At 48.9% G+C, this 21,238-nt stretch overlaps 2 protein-coding genes across 2 annotated transcripts in view; both read left to right on the forward strand.

The window, feature by feature from the left end:
- LOC121158210 (component of Sp100-rs-like) overlaps positions 1–21,238 on the forward strand; it is a 156,695-nt gene that overhangs the window by 85,098 nt on the left and 50,359 nt on the right. The window lies entirely within an intron of this gene.
- Positions 12,002–18,122, forward strand: LOC121158215 (nuclear body protein SP140-like protein). Its single transcript, XM_040982875.1, has 6 exons — positions 12,002–12,190; positions 13,037–13,152; positions 14,580–14,700; positions 14,974–15,045; positions 15,560–15,700; positions 17,288–18,122. Exons 2-6 carry the CDS (start codon positions 13,061–13,063, stop codon positions 17,378–17,380), a joined length of 519 nt encoding a protein of 172 aa, XP_040838809.1. The 5' UTR covers positions 12,002–12,190; positions 13,037–13,060; the 3' UTR covers positions 17,381–18,122.

A 21,238-nucleotide genomic window follows, 5' to 3' on the forward strand; every position in this document is an offset into this window, starting at 1 on the left:
AAGTCCCGTCTTGGATGGAGGGAAGTGCTCTGAGCGGCATCCCGTGGGGGCAGGACTTTAGAAACAATACCTGTTCTGTCCCTTGACTCTAACGCTCAGACACTTTTGAATGCTGCAGCCCTAAGTGCATGTATGGAGAGTGACTCATGTTGAGGGACAACACATCCAATCAGTGCATGAATCAGGCACCTTGCTCCTCTGAAATGCATTTGAATTCAGGTGCTTGTGCTTTTAATTAGACCTTGGCCCTTCATTTCTACAGATTCCTCTCAGTGGCCTGGCTTTTAAGTTCTTGATCACTTCCCTTCTTCTTCAGTACAAAGATTTTATTTAAAGTTTATATTTGTAGCATCAATCTCCTCAGTAAAAGTCACCATAATGTTGGTTTTAAGGCCTTGTATTGTTGCTTCCATATTTTATCTCTGTCTCTTTCCCAAAGGAAACCTGTTCAAAACTTATATTTACTTTCCCTTTTTATCTATGAGCATCACTTTGTCTTTTGTAAAATAATGGTATTACTACCTTGCTGCAGTCCAGTTCCAGCTGTTTTCGGAGCTCGAGAAGGGTGCGTGAAGTAGGCGTAGAAAGAAGAAAAAAGAGACGGATCACTACAATTCCAACATCATTGTGGACCACGCGAGAAAGTTGTCCGCTTCATTTATACAGAAGCAGTACACAGTCTTTTTTAGGGCATTTTGACCTTGCTTCAAGGGGGGGGCACAATTTACAACAGCTTGAGAGGCGAGTGAGGGTGGACCCCACATTCTTTGCTTATCTCAGCTTGCCAGCCCCTACTTACTTTCCTCAAGTCTGGGTCCCATGCTTGGCGCCGCCTGTGGCAACCAGACCCCTACTTTGAATTACTCATGGGAAAATGTCTGAGGCCTTGATTTATTGGGATTGGGGCATTGATACCAAATGTCATTAGGTCTGCAGGCCCACACAGTTTGTTAACTAAGCAAGAGTTACGACAACAGAAAGAACTGCAATTACCAATGAGCCTTGTTTACTCCATTTAGGTTTCTGCTCTACAATGGGCAAATAAATGTTTCCAAAGATAACTACAAATAGTTTCACCTTAAGACAGGGCATTATCCATTCTGTTGTTGCAGCCAACATTTTCTCAGTAAACAACACATCTTGTCCAGTAATACATTCCTAATATAATTCTTATTCTACAACTTATCCATCACTTAATGAGAGAAATACATCAAAAGAGAGAAAAAACATAGAGATATAAGACAAAAGTTTCAAACATTAAATCCCTCTACAACTGCAGGTTCTACAACCTCATAAATGATCAAACAATAATCAAAAGTATACATGATGTTAGTAAAGTCACCCTATATTTCCTCTAGTTAAAAAATTATGAAGGCAGCCAAAGCAACTACATTTACTATGTTCTAAAGAGTTGAGAGTTGCAAGGACAGGCTAACCTTTAAGGTCACAGTAGCTATATTTTTGCCATAGCAGGATGGCCTTTTGGGGTCACAGTAAATATAACAGGATAACCTTTAGGATCCCAGTAGCAGGATAGCTTTTAGGGTCCCAGTAACAGGATAGCTATATTTTTTGTCATAGCAATTTCAACCCATACTCCCATCACTTCCATTAGTTTGTGAAACTCTTTATCAGGCCATTTCCCAGAAAGCATGCTAAATGTTTGGGCCGGATTCAGAGCAATGGTTAGGCACACAATAAGGTGTCTAGAAACAGCATGGGCTTAATTGTACCCCTGTGTGCAGTTAAAGGCCCATTCAACAAGACATTATCAGTAACATTAACTTTTAAGCTCATGTTGGTTGTAAAAGCCATCTCACAGGGGCAAACTATGCCTAATAGATTGCAGAATTCTTAGTGGGGTACTTGAGTGTCCATGCAAACAGGGGGCGAGACTGCATCAAGGTGGTCAGAGAGAAATCCGCCGGGCCCTGCCAAATAGCTGGAAGCTCTCCAGGCCCTGCCAAGCAGGGGAGCAGTTCTCTTCACACCTTCCTGTCATTCACACCTACTGCACAGACCCCAGCACTACCTTTTTGATACATTTCTTTCTAAGGATGAAGAAAGTTAGTGGAAGCAAAAGTCTAAAATACAGTCAACATATTGTCATTATTTTACTCACCCTGTATTACAGCAAATGCTGTTTGCAGTTTCTTTGAAATGACTTGGGAGCTGATTTTTAAAATACAGTATATCCAGTTTCAAGCATCTTGCTTGTTAGTAAGACTAGGTAGGGCCCAGCACAATAGCCTAGCAACTCAAGTTCTCGCTTTGCATGTGCCGGGGTCCCATATGGGTGCTGGTTCTGGTCCCGGCACGCTCCACTTCCCATCCAGCTCCTTGCTTGTGGCCTGGAAAAGCAGTCGAGGATGGCCCAAGGCTTCGGGACCCTGCACCCATGTGGGAGACCTGGAGGAAGTTTCTGGCTCCTAGCTCCGATCAGCACAGCACCAGCCATTGTGCGCACTTGGGGAGTGAATCATCGGACGGAAGATCTTCCTCTCTGTCTCTCTTCCTCTCTGCATATCTGACTTTGTAATAATTATAAATAAATCTTTTGAAAAGACTAGGCAGAAGGTCGGCAAACTACATTCTACAGGTTACATCTAGCCTCCCAACTGCTAATAAAGCTTTATTAGCACACAGTCACAGGCGTTTCCTGTACGTATGGGCATGAATGTTTCCTGGTTTGCCTGCAGAGCTGAGTAGTTGCAGCTGCTAAATATCAGCGGGCCCTCTAAGAAAAGCTCTTGACCTCCAATCAATTAATTTGTTTCACATGTATGTGAAAAGTGTTAGACCCCAAAGGGATGTGGGGAGAACCAGAAGGAACTATGCCTGTGGTCCCTGATTCTCACGGTGCGAGCCCCAGGACCTGCAGTTGTAGCTGATCCTGGAAGCTGGTTACCAGCACAGGCAGAGGCAGAGGCCTTGGGTTGGGGCCCAGCCCCCTGTGCTGCAACGCAACCTCAGGTGACCCCGGTGCCTGCCCCGGGGAGAAGCACCATGTAGGAATGTGGTTGAATAGAATGAAGTAGAATTCCTTAAAAAGTATAGAAAAAACAATAATTAGTATATATCATTACTATGCATCTATTAATGATTATACAGTAATAATAATGAAATGTCGCAGCGTATAAAACAAATTCATGTATATTTTAAGTACTAGAAAGGGTCCTGAAATTTTACCTTTGTGTGGTGTTTTGTAATGAACTGCTGTTTGCAATGCAGTGCTGTAAGTAACAGGCACATTGCTGTTCCTTCTTTCTCAGGGACAAGAAGAGTCAACAGTGATCCTTTGAAAAGAGGCAGGAAGAGAGGTAAAAAGAAATGATTGCCACCTTTTACATAGTTAGTAGGAATTAACTAACAACTTATTAATAATGACGATTCTTCTTGATTTCTGCCTTGGGCGTGACCCAGTCCCACTGTTTTCCGCATTTGGAAAGTAAGAACAAGTGGGAGGTTTTTGTGCATTTCTCTCTCTTAAACACAGTTGATCTATATTATACATCTGTAAAACCACAGTTAAGTTTTTAAAAATGTGTAATGCATATCTAGTCACAGGTATGTATAATGCATGATTATACTAAGTCAATATATTCTTATATGTCATGTATTTATAATTTTAGGATATAATTTTTGTAAGTATGTCCCAGATGGGCTTCTGAAAAGTTACCTCTGTAGAGAACAGGTAACAAGAACAGAATGCTAAAAAGTACTGTTAACAATTCAAGGTCCGAGCTTTTATTCAGCGCTGCACGTCCTGAGCAGTGTGTGGGTCTCCTGAGCTGGCTTCTGCAGCTGCCCTTGTGTATGGGGACTGTGGCAGCATGACGGGTTGGTGCTAACACCCACCTGCTGGATTAGCCAGCCGATCCAGGAGGCACCCTAGGTCTGGCAGCACCTCCTTAACTGCAGATGCCATTTGAGGAGGGAAAGAAGAGAAGGATGGAAAGGGCACACCCATGTAATGCTTAGCCGACCCTTTCCTTGCACACGTGGAGAGCCATTGGTGGCTCCACCCAGATCCATGTCCTGACTCCCACTCCACCTCTGACTGACATCTGTCCTGTTTTGGCGTGGGAGGTGGTGGTAGATGAACTCCATCAAGTGCCCCAGCTCTGGGCCTGCCCCAGCTCTGGTGGCCTGTGTATCTCCAAGTGGTTCTTGGAGGACTGAGGGCAGCCCATCCTCCTACTTACCAGTGTGCAGCCACTCTGCCACAGAGGTTCTCTCTAAGACTATGCTGCAGTGGAATCAGATCCCTGCAGGCCCCTGGTGCAGGGTGCAGCCTTGCCTGAGCTCCAGCAGCTTCCTCTGCAACACATCCACCCGGCCCCCCATCACACCAAGAGCTGAGTCCAGGAAGTGAAGCAATACACAGGGAGGGGGAGACAGACACCTCCCACTGGGAGCCCACAAGCCGCCCCTGCATGTTCCTGCTCCCCCTGCTGATGCCTCAAGTTGGAGAGGGACAAGACTAAAAGCTACTGGTTTTGCCTCCCATCTACACAATTCCGAATCCATAGCGCCAGGAAGCTGTGGGTTGGCCAGCAGCTTGGTGTTCAGACTGTGCCACACAAGACAGGATTTTGGAGGATGGGAGTGGAGGTGACATCATGTTTAGGTGTCCAGACTGCCATAAAAGAACTCAAAATGTAACTCATGGGGGAATCCTTGCTGAGTATTCTAAGCTATGAAGGGGGAATCTTGAAGCTGCTGCCATCAGGGTGCCAGGTGGAGTCCCAGCTGACTGCCTTCTGCCTGGGAACACAGCAGAAGATGGCCCAAGTACTTGGGCACCTGCCTCTCACCCTAAGGACCTGGATGGAGTTCCTGGTTTACCCAGACCTGGCCACTGCAGCCATGAGGGGACTGAAACAGTAGAGAGAATCTCTGATTATCCTTTCCTCTGTTGTTCAGTCTTTCAAATAAGTAAATAACAAAAACAGCCCATGCATAATAGTAGAGGATAACGAAATGGAAAAAAAAAATGTATGCTTCCTACAGGTCAAAGAATTCCCAGAAACATAACTGAAAAATTTAAGGGTCCTGAGCTTCCCGTTGAATGTGGACCCATGGAGGGGATTCTATACAAGAATCTGCTGCAACAAGGTGAGCTTCGTGGGCTCCTGTGAGTTTCCGCTGAAATGCCCCTACAAAGAGCGTGCAGTTCAGGAGGCAGACCACCACGCTGAGCCTCCAAGCCCCGCTGTGGCCTGTAACATCGCCAGGAGAACCCCTAGGACTCAGTCTGCAGCTGTGCCCCCAGCCAGTGGTTCTCTAAGTGAAGGACAGCACAGCAGAGTCAGCAAAGGAAAAAGACACTTGGCTCTGGTCCAGAGGAGACGGAGAATAAGCCCCTTGGGAGCCCTATCTGCTGCAGGCGCATAGGGCACAATCCTGCATGTGTCACATGGTGACTGCCAGGGAAAGCCAGGATTTCCATCAAAAGGTAATCAGTCGTGGAGACGGCCTCTCCCTGGCGCATTCCCAATCCCAAACTCACAGAAGGAAAGCAGGTGTTCTGCATAAGCTGCGTGGCTTGCACACACACTTGCAGGCACAGCTGACCACTTTTCTCAGTTCTGAGGATGGCAGAACCCCTCCTGAACTCCATCCCATAAGGCCAGCTCAGGACCGACCATTCCCCATTGGCTCTTCTAAGGATAGTCCCAGGCTCATGGTGCTAGCTTTCTTATACACACACGCCAGATGTCCTGTAGTAACAGTGGCTTTTCCAACCTCTGAAATGCATAAGACATTAGCCTACTGGGCCATATCTCCTCTCATCATGAGAAAGGTCCACAGGATGCCATTTAGCACTTGACACCAGCTCAAGCAGCTCAAAACCTGGATTAAAAATGCACACATCTGAGAAATCCCACAGGCCCTTCATGGGCCCTCTCCCCATAGCAGCCTTATGCTAGGGGCGCAGAGCTCAGGATTTGGAATCAGAAGAAAGATCAGCAGCCTGTTTCAGATACACTATGGTGTGTCAGTCAGTTTTCCATTCCTACAATGAAATACCAGAGGCAAGCTCCGTTATAACAAAAAGAGGTTGGCTTAGCTCTTGTGTTTGGAGGCGGCAAGTGGAGATGAGGCAGCCACATGTGTCCACCCTCCAGTGAGGGCCTCCTGATGGATGGCACCTGGATGGGTGGACATGAGAGGAGAGCACACTGCGAAGCAGGAAGCCCAAGAGCAGCTGGACTCCTGCGATTCCTTCTGTGGGCAACCCCTCAAGCACCTGCAGGGTTCCCATGAGGCCTGACTTCTTCAGGGTCCAGCTACTTCTCCCATGGCCACACTAAGGACCTAGCATCCCACACATGAAGACTTGGGGGACAAACTCAGAAAATGCCTTCGCCATGACAGTGTGCATCAGGTGTGACATGATACTCAGTCGCTGTGGCTCTTAACTTCCTCCCCCACAAAATGAGAACAAGTATAACTTGCCTCCCCCTTCTTCTGCCAGTTTCTCCCACTTCTACAGTATGCCTCTGGGCTCCAATGGCTGTTTAAGTATTTGCTCTATGATTCTATTTCATATTTGTAACTTAACTTTTCACTTTGGAAAACATTTCTGTAATAGGTTTATTTAGTGTCTCACACTGTGTCTCACTAAATCTTCACCTTGCAAGCACCAGAATCTAGTTCAGGTCTCAGATGCTCCACTTCCCATCCAGCTCTCTGCTTGTAGCCTGGGAAAGCAGCCGAGGACAGCCCCAAGCCTTGGGACCCTTCACCTGCGTGGGTGACCAGGTAGAAGCTCCTGGCTTCTGGCGTCAGCTCAGCTCTAGCTCCAGCTGTTGAAAATGTTTGGGGAGTCATCCAGCAGATGAAAGATTTTTCTGTTTCTCCTCTCTGTGAATCTGCCATTCCAATTAAATAAATGTATCTCAAAATATTTATTTCCATTGGAAAGGCAGGCTTATTTACAGAGAGAAGGAGAGACAGAGAAAGATCTTCCATCTGCTGCAGGTTCACTCTTCAAATGGTCGCAACAGCCGAAGCTGAGCCTATCCAAAACCAGGAGCCAGGAACTTCTTCCAGGTCCCCCACGTGTGTTCAGGGTCCCAAGACCTTAGGCCAGCCTCTGCTGCTTTCCCAGGCCATTAGCAGGGAACTGGATTGGAAATGCAGCAGCCAGGATTCCAACCGACACCCATATGGGTTGCTGGTGGAGGATTAGCCTGTTGAGTCATAACACCAGAGTCCTATAATAATAGTTTTAGCATGAAGTAGCCATGAGTACAGACCATGAGAAAGAGTTGATGATCAATCATTATCTTGAGGAATGAAGTTATGCAAGTCATGGTGGAAGTAGCTGTAAAGACAGTTTCCACGTGGCTACATATAGCATGGGGCTGTATGTCCTCATCTGTCCCACTGATGTTTAGGCTGGCACAGAACCAGAGAGAGACAGGGAAGACAGTCCTGCTTGTTCTTCAGTGCTGCTCAACTGCTTTTTATCATAATAAAATACTGTGAACGGATAAATATTGCTGGCAGTTATTCTCCACCTCACTGCATGAAAGTCCCAGACACAAATACATGATGCAGAGTCTCCTTCAACCTTGACCTTTCTTTCTGGGAATGGAGCACTGAGGTCTGGTGGGGAAACAGTCTCCTGCGACAGATGCAGAACCCCAGATGGGCAGCTCCACGGCCAGGGTGGTAGGAAGCCAGGCTTTAGTGTTGTCGCCATGGAGGAGCTAACCTTGTCCTGGTCTTACAGGCTCCGGTCAGAAGTGTATACAGGGTAAGGATGGAAGATACTTAGCCCTGCGAGAATTTGAAATTGAAGGCGGCTACGTGACATCCAACAACTGGAAGCAAAGCGTGCGCTGCCTTGGGTGGCCCCTGAAATTTTTGATCCAGGTATTTTGGTGACTTGAGGTCTTGTCAATGCTTTACCATCAAGATTCACCAGTCTGGACTTTGGGGGACCTTTGCTGTGTCCACAAAGCCATCCTGACTGTACATCCCAGGGTGACAATGCAATTGTAGCTTTACTGCACAACTCAGTGTCTCCATGATTGGCTTGCTTTACAGCCTGGTCCTGTAAGTACATTAGCATGTCCCCTTTGGGGGACAGGATGGTTGGTACCTTGTGGTCTTCATTCTGCCACAAAGGAATTGTGCAGTGGGTCACATGAGGGGAGAAGGGAGTGTGCAACTTTAGGAACCAATAAATGTACCGTCATAGAATTATGCATATGGAAATGCTGAATGGTGTGGGTAGTTCCTAGATTCTAGTGTATTTCAGCTAGATAAACCAGTCAGTGTTAACCTTGAAAGAGGACATAAACAGAGTACATTATAAGTGATAGCTTTGCCCCTTCCATGAATCCCCTGGCATGGACAAGGCAGGAACAGGCTCTCCGTGCAGATGAACCTGCTGTGGAATTTCAATCCCGGATACCGAGCTCTTCCAGCACACCTCAGACAGTCCTTGCTTGTGGCATTCTTGCAATGAAGAAAGGGTTTTTTGTAAAGCAAATATTTAATGAGCTCCATCTCAAGCTACAAGAGAGGACCAGGTATGAATCCCAAACCAGGGAGATGGCTGCCCCCAACCACGGAGTAGCATGGGGCGCATGCTGGAGTAAGGAGCATTGGCAGGAGGTGAGGAAGCAGCTGGATGAGGGACTGTCGTTTCTGGCTCTGAAGTCAAGGGCAGATTCCCGGGACAGTTTTCATGTCCAAGAACAGTCTGGCAAACAAGAATGATGAACAGGGCATCATATGTGCACACAAAGGACAGCCAGAATTGTGCTGCGCCATGTGCTGGGACACATCTGGTTAAAAAGGCTCCAGTTGTTAGCTCAGCTGATGGTAGAGGGCAGGAAGCCCTCCATCACCAGAACATCGTGGAAAACAATCTCCATGAAGACATCTTGACTTAGAGCTGACAGTGAGACACCCAAATAGAAATTGCTAGAAGATAGTCATAGACACAAGCCTCACAGAACAAAGGCAAGATCCATGATGTCATTTACTGTTTCTGTCTTTCAGAAAGGATTTCTGCAAAACCCACCAAGAAGCAGAAGAAAGATGACTATCGCCTGACTTCCTACCAGTGTCTCATCCATCCAATCTCTGATTTTCCGTGATAAAATTAATTTTATACATGATGCTCTTGCTGCTTCCAAACATCGCACAAGGTAGGAGGCTTTGGGCACTGGAAGCTGCAGCTGGAGATGGGAGCAGTCCTGCAGAATAAATGATCAGAGTGAGCCCCCCTGGTATGTATTTCACTGTCACGCCACTTCCAGTGGAGCCTGCATGAGAAATCACCAGGCCGAGGTGGAAGCTTCAAGGAAGGATGCCTCCTGGACTCGGCTGCATCTCTAGTGGTCTTGGCATTCCTGACTGTGCTCTCTTTGCTCTTATCTTTATGGCTGGAATAATACTACTTGTGTTCGGCAAAGGCTCAATGTTCCTTTATAGTTCTATGAAGCCTTCTGACAGGAGACTGGACAAGGCTGGCAAGCAGTCTGAGATAAAACTATCAGGTCACTAGCTTTAACAAACCTACCTGGGACTATGTTTGAGAATTCCTAAAAAGAAGATTATAGTGGAAATCTATAGCTTAAAACACCATACAGGAAGAAAAACTAAGAAAAATAGACAGGTTAATATTAAAGCCAATGTAAGGCACAAAACACAATGAGAGCTAAGCGCTTAATGATTAAAACTGCAGCTGGTGCCACACCGCATCCACAAGAAATAGCAACTGCAGGCTGTCACCAGGCTGTTAGAGAACATCTTTTCTCAGCAGACCCGCTTACCTCCCTGGAATAATTGTTTGTAGAAATGTAACCACATGAATAAACAAAGAAAACGTCCCTTTGCAATCATCTATTACATATAAGTTGATACCTTGCTTTTGAAAAATGCACTCAGGTACAACTGTCTTGCGCTGTCGTGTCTGTCTGTCACTCGCTGAATCCTTGCCCACCATCCCGGGGTCCTGTTCCCGTCGGACTGATTGCTCCCAGCTGAGCCAGTCTGTCGCATTTCACTAGAAGATCTGAAATGTCGTACTTTCTTAGAACTAAGCACAGAAGATGGAAGTGGAGTTTAAAAAGCAAGTGTGGGTTTGAAATACATACAGGGAAGGAGCAGCTGTTTCGCTGGGAACATCCTATGATCACACTAAATGACCTAATGTAGAATTCCCCAGGGAACATGCATCACCCAGTGGCCAAACAACAAAAACACATCCTCTGCCTTTCATGCATACTTTCCCTGCACTGCACATAAGCTTGTACACACACACACACACACACACACACACACACACGGGAAATGCTTTTGCTTTATTACATTCTGAGAAGAACAGGACTGCAGCAGAAGTGCCCTGTAAGCCTGCTGATCTGCAGTCTCTCCTTTGTGAAGAGACCTCGGCCTATCAGAGGGGCTCTACAGACCCCATGCCATCAGTGATGGTGGAGACTCCCTCCGTGTGAGCGAGCCATTATGGAGTTCACAGACCAGCGACCTCCATGCTGTGTGGACTCCAGAGAAAGTAGTGAAAGCACTGCCTTGCCTGTCCTCGCCAAGGCTGCGGGTGAGCGAGCAAGCACGTGGTGCAGGAGTGTCAGGGAAGGACTTCCATTTCCATAACCTGTGGCATAGGTAACCTTCCACATCCCTTGCATACCAGGAAGCCAGTCCTCACAAAGCTGGCCAGGGGCCATTTTCTTCACTGACTTGATAACTAGAGATGCAGGGACAGGCTTCTGCATCCACCAAGGTTTCTGGAGAGAAGTGATTTGATCTATTGATTAAGTGAGTTCAGCATAGGCTAATCCCAAGCTGGTCATCTCCCTTCCTTCGCTTTATCACAGGTGCTCCCCCGCCATGCCCTAAGCACCTGCTCCAAAAGTGAAACCACCTCAGCTCCCAGAGGGTCACTCCACCGGGTCTTCCACCCCAGCCCTTGGTTTCTGATTCTTGTGTTATGCATCCATTCAACAAGCAACTGTGGAGCAGCTATTAGGTGCCAGGTGTTATGCTGATCAGTGGTAATGCAGAGCAGGCCAATATGACTGAATTGTGTAAGCCTCCTGCCTGACTTGGCATAATAATACATGGTGGGGCTGGGGGAAAATGGAGTTCTGAACCACTCAAAGAGGTGGGCAGTGACATGGCCATCATCTCCAGTCTGTGTGGTCTGAGTCACACTGAGTGCTGTGGGCAGGAGGTAAGAGCTGGGGTAGCCATTGTTCTAGGCTGGAGGGAGGCCAAGCCATCCCAGATACCCAGGGTCCATGTAGCTGGGATTCAGGAGAATGTGGAGAGGTCCCATCTTGAGGAAGAAGAGCTGTGAGCACTGGAGACTCTGGGAACTTGTGGTCCTCAGCATTGCATCCCACTGAGGAGGTCTTTTGGGGGCTGCTGCATTGCTCTGAACTGAATGGTTATGAGAGTCAGTGAATGGTGACCCAGCCTGGTTTCCACGGTCCTAACTTAGAGGAAAAGGGCCAAGGGCCCCCACGTGGGAGGACCAGCACAGTGTCGTGGCTTAGTCTGGGAACCAAGGCCAGGCTCCCTGCATGGCCTCCAAAGGCCTGCACCTGGGGTTGAAGAACCAGGTCTGAAACCTACTTAAAGCCAAACCTCCATGAACACAGTAATGAATGCTTTCCATTCTCCAGTTCGACACCCAGCCACATAAACACAGATACAAAATGAAACCAAGGGAGGGCTGTGGCACAAAAGACTGAAATGTTCTGTTCAGGGTCACAGGTTAAACTGCTGCCTACAACACTGGCATGCCATCTGAGTGCTGGCTGAAGTTCTGGCTGCTCCACTTCTGATCCTAGTCCCTGCTGATGCACCTGGGCAATGCAGCGAAAGGTGGCCCAGGCGCTTGGGCTTCTACTTCACATGGGAGAGACCCAGATGGAGTCCCAGGAGTCAGGCTTGGGGCTGGCTCAGTCCCAGCTGCTGTGATCATAGGGGAGTGAACCAGACGAGTCTCTGTGTGTGTGTGTGTGTGTGTGTGTGTGCCCCTCTTCCTCTGTAAGTCTAACAAATCTTTAAAATAATTCTTCTAAAACTATACTCATGAAACTATGACTCATGAAACGTCATATCCAATATTGTGACTCAGTCTTTCTCTTTTCCACAGCGTACACAGCAGTCTGACAGCAGCACCTCTATTGACCCTTATGTAAGTACAGACTCCTTCCTGTGATCCTGTGAGAGTCCGGGCTTCTCCCCAAGCACATGATCTCAGTCCTACTGCTGTCCCCTGCCGCATGCTCACAGTTGGCGGCAGAATGCCTTTCGTACCCTGGTTCTTTCACCTCAACACACAGAACTCCCGGGACAGGGTCTGCACCCAGGCCCGCACTTCAACTGCTCAGAGGCTTATGGATGGAACTACGGGACACAGAATGTCACAGAAGTTGACTCCATCATAGTATGTTCTCATGAACTGCCCTGGAACAAGTCAATTTAAATGATGAATGTAGCTAGATAACACACTATGTTTTGAGGCCAGGCTTTGCCAACCAAAAAATAATTGATTCAGATGATTTTTAGTTCATTTTTGGTGCTATTTCTAAGCTATTCTGGGTCTGAATCTCAGCTTTCATAAAAACTTCTGTCCTGTCACTGCCCTGCACCAGTGGCATCCCATATGAACACTAGTTTGAGTTGCAGCTGCTGCACTGCTGATCCAGCTCCCAGCTAATGTGCCTGGGAAAGCAGTAGGTGACGCTCCACATGCTTGGGCCTCTGCAGTCACATGGGAGACCAAATGGGGTTCCTAGCTCCTGGCTTCAGCTTAGCCCCACCTCTGCTGTTGCTGACACAGAGCCAGCACTTCCTGAACTTTACCGCACAACAGAATGGTCTTGAAAAATCTCCACTCGATGTGGATCCTTTCCTTTTGAGGTTGGAGACTTCCAGGTGTCACCTTGGCATGTGCAAGGTCACATGTCCTAGAATCCCAGTGTGTTGACCTGTGGGGTCTCACTAATCCCCAAGACATCTATTCCATCTCCTCTTTCAGCCAGAGAACTCCAATGAGTGTGACATGTGCTGCCAAGGGGGGATGATTTACTGCTGCGATACCTGTTCAAGATCCTACCACCAGGACTGCCACATCTCACATATAGACCCTGAGAGGTTAGTAAGCCACTTCCCCACCCAACCCTCTCCTGGTACAGCACCTGCATCATTCACAGCTGGCCTGCCGGGTTCTGGGTCCTGGTGAGCTTCAAGGATCTATCAGATGAGGATCCATAAGGATCTCCCAGAGCTCTAACGTGGCCAATAGCAGCAGACTCATAGAGGCAGAGTCTCTTCAGATGGTTCCTAGAACCTCACACACTGACACAGTGACACCATCCTACCCTGGCTGTTGGTTCAAGCCATATCTTTCCCCTCTCCCCGACCCTCTACCATACACACACATACGCATCCTGACCTGCTGTGGCAACATTGCAAGCATGGTTGTTAGGGCCTTCAGAAGGCTGTGCCACTATCTGTCAAGTCAGCTGATTCTGCATCGCAAGGAGCATGGTAAGGTCTGTGAACTCTGTGGATGTGAGCCCCTGCTTCAGACAAGGCTGATGCTGTGTAGGTTACCATGGAGACCGATGAGGTGTCCTGAGAATGATGCTCTGGGTAGAACTGCTGTGGCCAGGAGAATGGCCTCTATGAGGAAGGCATCTGTCCTGGTGAGGTCAAAGCTTTCTCCTTCCATGTTGGGAGGGATCAAGTAAGCCACCTGCCCCCAGGGTGCCATCTGAGGGCATCAGTGCAAATGCATGCCTTTGATGAACTGGACAAACTATAGAGGCAGAAGACAGAACAGCCGTTTTGATCAGCCTGTATATAGTCCCAGATCCACGCTGGTCTGGGTCCATGGAACATGCACTGAACATCCTGGGAGAGGTGACATCTCAAGGATGAGTTATTGTATGTATATCTGATTTTCTTTTTTTTGTATATTTATTTATTTTGTATCTGATTTTCAAAAGCCTCACAGCACAGACAGCAGGGGAGAGACACTGGGGAATGACTCTTAGGGCAAATGGAAGGTGTCTAACTCATTTGTAGGTTTCCTTTCCAAGAAGGTTTTACGGGACAAATTCTAGAATGGAATAAGGCAGTGTCAGAGTAGAAGATGCCTATAGCTTGGCTTTTGCCAAAAGTGAAAAAAACAGAAACCTGGCTCTCCTGAGTTTGACAAAGATGAGGTTGATGCATCATGGCCCAAGACACCAGTACTTAAGGTGCTAATTTCTAAGACTTGACTGTGCCAAAAAGGAATCGTTATCAAACTCCCAGAGGCTCTGATGCAAACTCCAGGTTTGGAGGTGAATGAGACTCCATTCCTCCTTAGGCATGTCACTCAACAGGCTTGTCACTCGTGCTGCCACTCTTGATGGGAGGGGAGTCTCTAGTTACAGAAAACAAGGGGTCTCCAAGAGGAGAGTGAGAGAAAGATGGAAACCACAGGTCAGTCTTGAGGAGAGGACTTCAGCAATCACAGAATCCCTGACTGACTCACCGATCCTGTCTTTGCTCACTTATGTCCAACCTCCTAGCAACCCATGGAGTTGCCTCAACTGCAAGACCAAAGACATGTGGCAGAGTTGTGGGAAGAAACAGCCACTTCATCAGGAATCAGAGGTGCTGCAGATGCAGATGCAGCCTGAGCAGCAGCTGGTGAGTGGTGCCGGGAGCCTGAGGCCACTCCTTGCCAGGCACAGGGCAGGAGCGCAGTCTGACAGCAGGCTGAACCTGTGCCTGAAGGTAAACCACAGGCCCACACTGGGCTTCCATCCCACGACCTCACACCAGAGTGTGGTCTTCAAAGGAGACCCGCATTCCATGTGTGCTCCCAAGAGTCCGCAAGCCTGGAAGCTGTGTTCTGCCTGGGCATGTAGGTGAGCAGCTCTATGCAAGGGGCCTTTCCCTCACTGTCTTCATCTTCTACAGAGATGCGAGTATCTCCTCCTGAAGGTATACCAGTGCTCAGAAAGTACCGCTTTTGCCTCGAAACCGCATTATGTAAGTAGCAGCCACAGCCTGAAGGCTGTGAACTTGTGATTGGAAATTGTACAAACAGCTTTTCTCTCTGCTTTCTGGGTGACTGTCTTCCTTCATATGTCTTATCACAGATCATCCTAGATGAGATCTCAAGTTTGCATCGTAGATGGGGGGCTGAAGCCACATAATTTGACTTCTCAGAATCTGGAAGCTGCAAGGCTCAGATGAGGGTGCCAGTGGGGTTGGGCTTAACCCAGGCTCCTCCTCTGAGAGAGCTAGCTGCACCAAGAAGGAGCGAGCTCCTGAGGGTCTCCACAAGGGCACCAAGCCAATGGGGAGGCTCCACCCTCACAACATGGTTACCTCCCAACAGCTCTTACACGGGGGGAGGAGAGTGTCAGGGTTCAGCCATGCAAGGGAGGCGGGAGGGGGAGGAACACACGCCCTTTCCTCATCCACCCACCCTGGGAGTCTAGAGAAAGCAGGCGTGGAGCCACACCCCCAGCCCTCCCATTGTATTTGTTGATCTCAACAGGGCACCCAGCCATGCCAGGGCACACAGGGGCCCGTGTTAGACGAGATCAAGAAGAAGCTGCGCAGTCAGGTGTACTCGCACGTGGGGGGCTTCGTGCAGGACATGCGCCTCATCTTTCAGAACCTCAAGGCGTTTTGCAGCGTAAGTGATGCTCCTAGCGTCCCTGCTCTCCGTCATGGCCTTTCTACCTTGCATCTTCTATAGAGCGAATGTTTCAACTGCCCTCGTCAGTTGAGAAGCTCATACAAGCCAACGTGATAATGACAACCTGGAAGTATCCAGAAAGCTCTGGGGGGAAATAGCCCAAGCCAGAAAGCGTCACTGCCAGCAGGACCTAAGGCCCCTGCCTGTACTCTCTCACAGATGGGAGATTTCCGCCAAGGCAGAACGCTCGGCGTTCAGCAGAGCTGTTCACCCCCACAGGAAAGACAAGGGCATTTTCAGGGCAATCAGCTCTTCCCATCTTGAAGGGATGCTGTCATGGACGCCCTGTTAAAGCCTGGGTTCACTTGCCCCATGAGCAGCCAGTCCATGGCTGATGCCAGTACGGTGGTGAGAGAAAGTGGGTGTTGATTTTGCACTCCGTGATGCCCTGAGGGACTGAGGGCAGCAAGGCTTAGGGACTAAAGCTGGGGCTGAGCCGTGCTCCCCAGCTTGTGTGCACGGTGCTGGCAGCTTTCCTGTGATTGGTCGGTGGCTGAAGCCCCCGCAATTTCCTGAGAACATTGTGATGGCAGAGTGGACCAGAGGCCACCATAGATGGACATGGTCACTGTTTTGTTTGGTCAAGGCCAGGGGTTCTTGTGAAGTGTCTCAAATGGAATCCAGCTGCTCGAGATGAACTAGAGAGGTCATCATGGCTTTGCAGTCTCGTGGCTGCAGTCTTGTGGGGCTAGACTGATCCTTTTCCATAGAGTCATCAAAGCGGAGGCATAAGAGGACACGTTGAGGGGCGAGGCCGGAGCCTGCTAGTCTACCTCCCAGCCGGTAGGGACAGGCCCTGCAGACGACACCACACCAACCACCTCCCACCTTCAAATCCTGCTTTGCTTTACGCCTGAATTTCCTAGTCCTATAGCAAAAATAGTGAAAGGCATTCCCAAGGGGTGAGGTCAAGGTACAAGGGAAACATGAATTAAAGGTAGACACTTTTGTGCTATCACATTATTACATTTAAAATGTGCTAGTATCTAGTATCTAGAATTCATAAAAGTGACATCTATCCATGAATTCATAAAAGTTATCCAATATCTAAAATTCATAAAATTAAATCTCTCCGTGAACTGCCCATCAGGAATTAGCCTGAAGTTTGTGAGTTGAGTATTCCTAACCAAAACATGTGAAATTCCAAATGTTCAGAAAATTCCACACTGTAAACCTTTGCTTCATGCATTAAATTATTAAAAGTTGCGTGCACACTTACCTACGGGCCGTGTGGAAGGCACAGACGGTACATCAATGAATTTTTGTGTGTGAACTCAGCCTGTATAAACAGTGCATCCTGTTGCGCATGTGCAAATGTTTGCCAAGTCTCCAAAACGCAGAATCTGCTGCACTCCTGGCTCCAGGCGTCTTGGGGAAGAGGTGCAGAGTCTGCTTTTCCACCTTCCAAAGAGAAACCACCAGAACAGCAGAGCACACCTGCCTTCCGGCTGTGGGGCTCATGCCCACGGGGGAGGTGAGGAGTGGAGCCCCACAGTGGCTAATGTCATATCTATTCCTTTTCAGGATGGAGTGTTCCTGAGTGAACTCGAGGCCAAGTTTGAGAAGAACTTCCAACATATTTTTGCAGTTCAGGAAACCGGGCAGAGCATGTCTTAGTTGGAGCCCACCACTTGTCAACATTTCTTAGCCATCCCTGACCACCTATTTCTCTAAACTAAATTTAGACTTGTCCAAGTGTTCGGATTGAACCACTTGGAGAGAAAGTTGCTGTGGAAGAAGGGCACCTTTCTCCACAGAGCGTTGGCCTGCTCATGGCCTCCATGCATTCAGATGCTTCATCAGATCCTTCAGCAACGTCGTCTCTTCCCACACAGGACTGACATTCTTCTTCACCCCGAAGTATTTTATGTTTCGGTTGTTACTGTCAACGGTACCACTCTCCCTGTGCTTTGTTACTGTCGACTGTTACAGAAAGCTCCTGAGATCTGTGCATTCACTCACACACATGCAGATGTAAGTGCAGAGATCACTCCCTTACTGAATGCTGGGCAGTACTGGCGATTGTTTTCTGTTTTGTTTTGTTTTGTGCCTGGTACCCAAAAGCATCAGGAAGACTTGGTGGATACATGACATTTCCGTGGAACCGCGATTGACTCCACTGATGGAAGCATTCACTACCTGGGCTCTGAAAGCTCTGACGAGCCTTGGCTCTGCTGGAGGGTGGCTCTGCCTAGATGGTTAGGGTCAGCCACTCCAGGTGGCCTCCTGATGCCACCAGAAAGCCCACAGGGAACATCCGAGACCATGGATGCGGCGTATTCTCTTAGAACATACTTTTTCTTATGAGTGAGTGTACATTCAGCAATGACAATAAAAATAAAGAACAGTGAAACATAAACCAGTCCCGTAGTCATTTCCATTGTCCGTATCCAAAATTGCACATTGTATGTAATTTACGTACCTGCTCTATCTTTATGCACCTGGCCACGGTTTGCTTCTGCCAGTACCACCGCCTGGCACTGTAATGCTAGGAAAGCCGCAGCATCGCTGACTGATGAGAATGTCTGGCTCCATTACAAACCTAGGACCACCCTTACACATGCCTCCCTTCTGTGGCCAAAGCATCATCATGGAGTATATGACTCTACAGACATGGACAACTGCGGGGAAATGAGTAACTCTTCAGCAGGTGCCTTATAGTCCAGGCTGCAATACCACCTCCAGATTTCAAAAGGAGGATGGAAAGGCCAGGGAGGTGGGAGGGTGAGCAGAGAAGGTAGGCACTGGATGAAGCTTCCTGTAGTGCAGAGGGAGCCACTGTGATTCCAAGGACCCGGCTCCAGCCCTGCAGCACCGCATCACCTGTCACACATCACATGCCTGCAGGGAGCAGGATACAGAGCTCTCCTTGACCAACATCAGTTTCCCCTGTAACCCTTATGATTCACTCAGAAATATGCCTCCAAGGCAAGGGTCATCCGTGGCAGGTGCTCCCAGACCCTGCTTCCCAACATCACCAGAGAACACGGGGAGCTCGCAGTGGTCCCAAGCCACAGAGCAGTGACAATGCGGGGTCTCCCGACTGCTGTGGCATCCCCCCACAAGAGCAGACCAGGCCTGGGCCCACCCAGACAGAGCTCTGTGCACAAACCCACATCATCCTGGCACCTGTTAAGTCTTGCCCTGCAGCCCCCAGGCTGTACTATAAGTCAGGAGATAAGCTCTGGGTGAGTGCAGACCCATTGTCTCCGACTGCGACACAAACCCATCCATGGCACAAGGGTTGGCAGCTCTACTATCCATCTCCCACATACATTCCTCATGGTATTCCGTCCTTACATCTGGCAGGAAAAATGGCATGCCTCCCTATGAGTAGCTCTGGAAATGCCCCCTCCGAGGTAAGTCACTGACAAGGGCTTGCTCAAAGGGACCCGATGGGCACCCACCCCGTTACCTCCCCAAGAGCTTCCAGACCTGTCTAGCTGCAGGGCATGTGGGGTGTCCTTGTGCGGGGGACAAAGGTGCACCACTCATGTGACTCTGCCTGCTACCGGCTCATTCCTTGGAATCCATTGAGGCACCTTCCCCCACCGCACCACCACCTGCCCTCACCCTCCCACCCCAAGACTCCAGCCTCCCCAAGACAGCGAACCAGCAACCGGATGCTTGGCTCCAGATGAATGGAAGGCTTGTAGGAAGGAAGACAGGGCTGCCAGGGTCTTGCGGTCGTGCGGTGTCTGTGTGACTTCAGCCCAAGCAGCAGGGCCAGGGCCTGGCTGCACAGAGCCCTTTTAACTTGCTTCTGGTGAAACCCAACTCTAGGCTGGCAAACACTGGCACCCAGAAGCTCCCCACCTGTTGAGTGCACCCCTCCATGCTGGCCTGGAGCCATGCAGTTTGCACTACCTGCTTCTTCTCCTGGGCTCCCTCCTGATAGGGTGCCAGGGGCCACTGAGTTATAGAGAAATGAGGGGCAGCTGGACACACAGTTAGGCAGCCTCCTGGATTCCCACCTTCCCAGCTGCCACTTTCTCATTTTCTTCCGCAGGTTCCCTCCCACCCCTGACCTTGAAAGGTGGAAGCGACTGCAGGTCAGTTCTTGGGTAGCCTCGTTCTGGTCCCAGCTCCAGTGTCACTCTCTGTGCTGACAGGTCTCTAAGCCTCTGCCACCCAGGCAGGCTTCTGACCTCCAGGATTCTGACACCTCCACCTGACCCTGGAATGTCTATCTCGTGTTCTTGTTCTCCAGTAGTCAATGCAAGGAAATGAACAGAGCATCCACACACAGCACATGAATGCAGACAGAACTGGTGCCACTGTGAAAACAGCTCAGAAGGGATTACTTGAAGAATCAAAATGGCGGAATGGGTAAGGACACGTTTAAACGGATGGAGAAACATTTAATCAGGATGAAGCAGAGAGGACATTTTTCAGGAAATAGGAAAGGTGAGTACAACAGCAGAGGGGTACCTGGAGACTGACAGACACAGGAAAGCAGCGGGCACAGCAGTGTGGTGTTGCAGTGACTGATACTCCAGCACGGCGATCTGAACTCCACTAGCAGCCTGAACTCCACCAGCAACCAGGTGGGAAGGGACTTTCACTGGGTGCTCACCAGGTGAACCCAGACAGGGAACTATCTGTCCTGCTGGTCCGTTTGATTTGGCCAGGAGCAGAGACAGAGCAATAAATCTCAGGTGGTGTGAGAAGAGTGAATTTCATAGCCCAGTCAGCCCCCTAGAGCTGAATTGGGCACCATTTTGCGTAAGGAGGAAAGGGCAAGGGAAAGGACTGAGCATGCTCTAAGAGGGAGTGAGCTCATTTCTGACTCAGTGAACTGCAATGACGTGGCATTCTACAGGTTCCATCCAGGGCAGGTCTGGGTAACCCTCGGATCTGTCAGCCAGCAGATCAAGAACTGTTGTGGTAGCACGTCGGGCGCCATTTTGTGCACTGTGGCAATAGCTTTGGGACTGCAAGTGAAAACAGTGAACTGCGCTTGGGCTGAGCTCGTGAGAACTCACTGAGGTCCCGCAGGAAAATAATACCGACTGTGGCATCGTACCGGTCAAAATAGGTCAGTGTGGCATCCAGACCTAACGTCCAACAAGTTCCGACAAGATCAGCACCACCAACAACCTAACTAGATAGTACACCTGGTGTCTCAAATCCTGGAACCCACTCCAACCGGAAGAGGGAGAAAGGTTGCAGAGACACTGGTGCAGCCTCAGCACAGTATCACAGGAGGTGGAGAGCGGTGAGCCAAGAGCTGGGGCTGTGGAGATCACGGTGGATATCTGACATAAGAATCCAGGCCTGGAACTCGCTGGAGGTTGTGGCACAAGTGGCTGCAAAGCAAAAAAGTGGTGTACCAACTGTAATAAGTAAAATCGCATTGTAGACCTGTGGGTGACACAGCTTAGGACCTGCCCCAAGAAGAAGACTCTGCTAACTAGAAGTACAATGATCAAGAGCAAAAGAAGAGACAAAGGCACAATGAATCTTACTGAAAAC

The sequence above is a fragment of the Ochotona curzoniae genome, unplaced genomic scaffold (genome assembly GCF_017591425.1).
Source record: "Ochotona curzoniae isolate NIBS_2020 unplaced genomic scaffold, NIBS_Ocur_1.0 contig_3644, whole genome shotgun sequence".
Taxonomy (NCBI): domain Eukaryota; kingdom Metazoa; phylum Chordata; class Mammalia; order Lagomorpha; family Ochotonidae; genus Ochotona; species Ochotona curzoniae.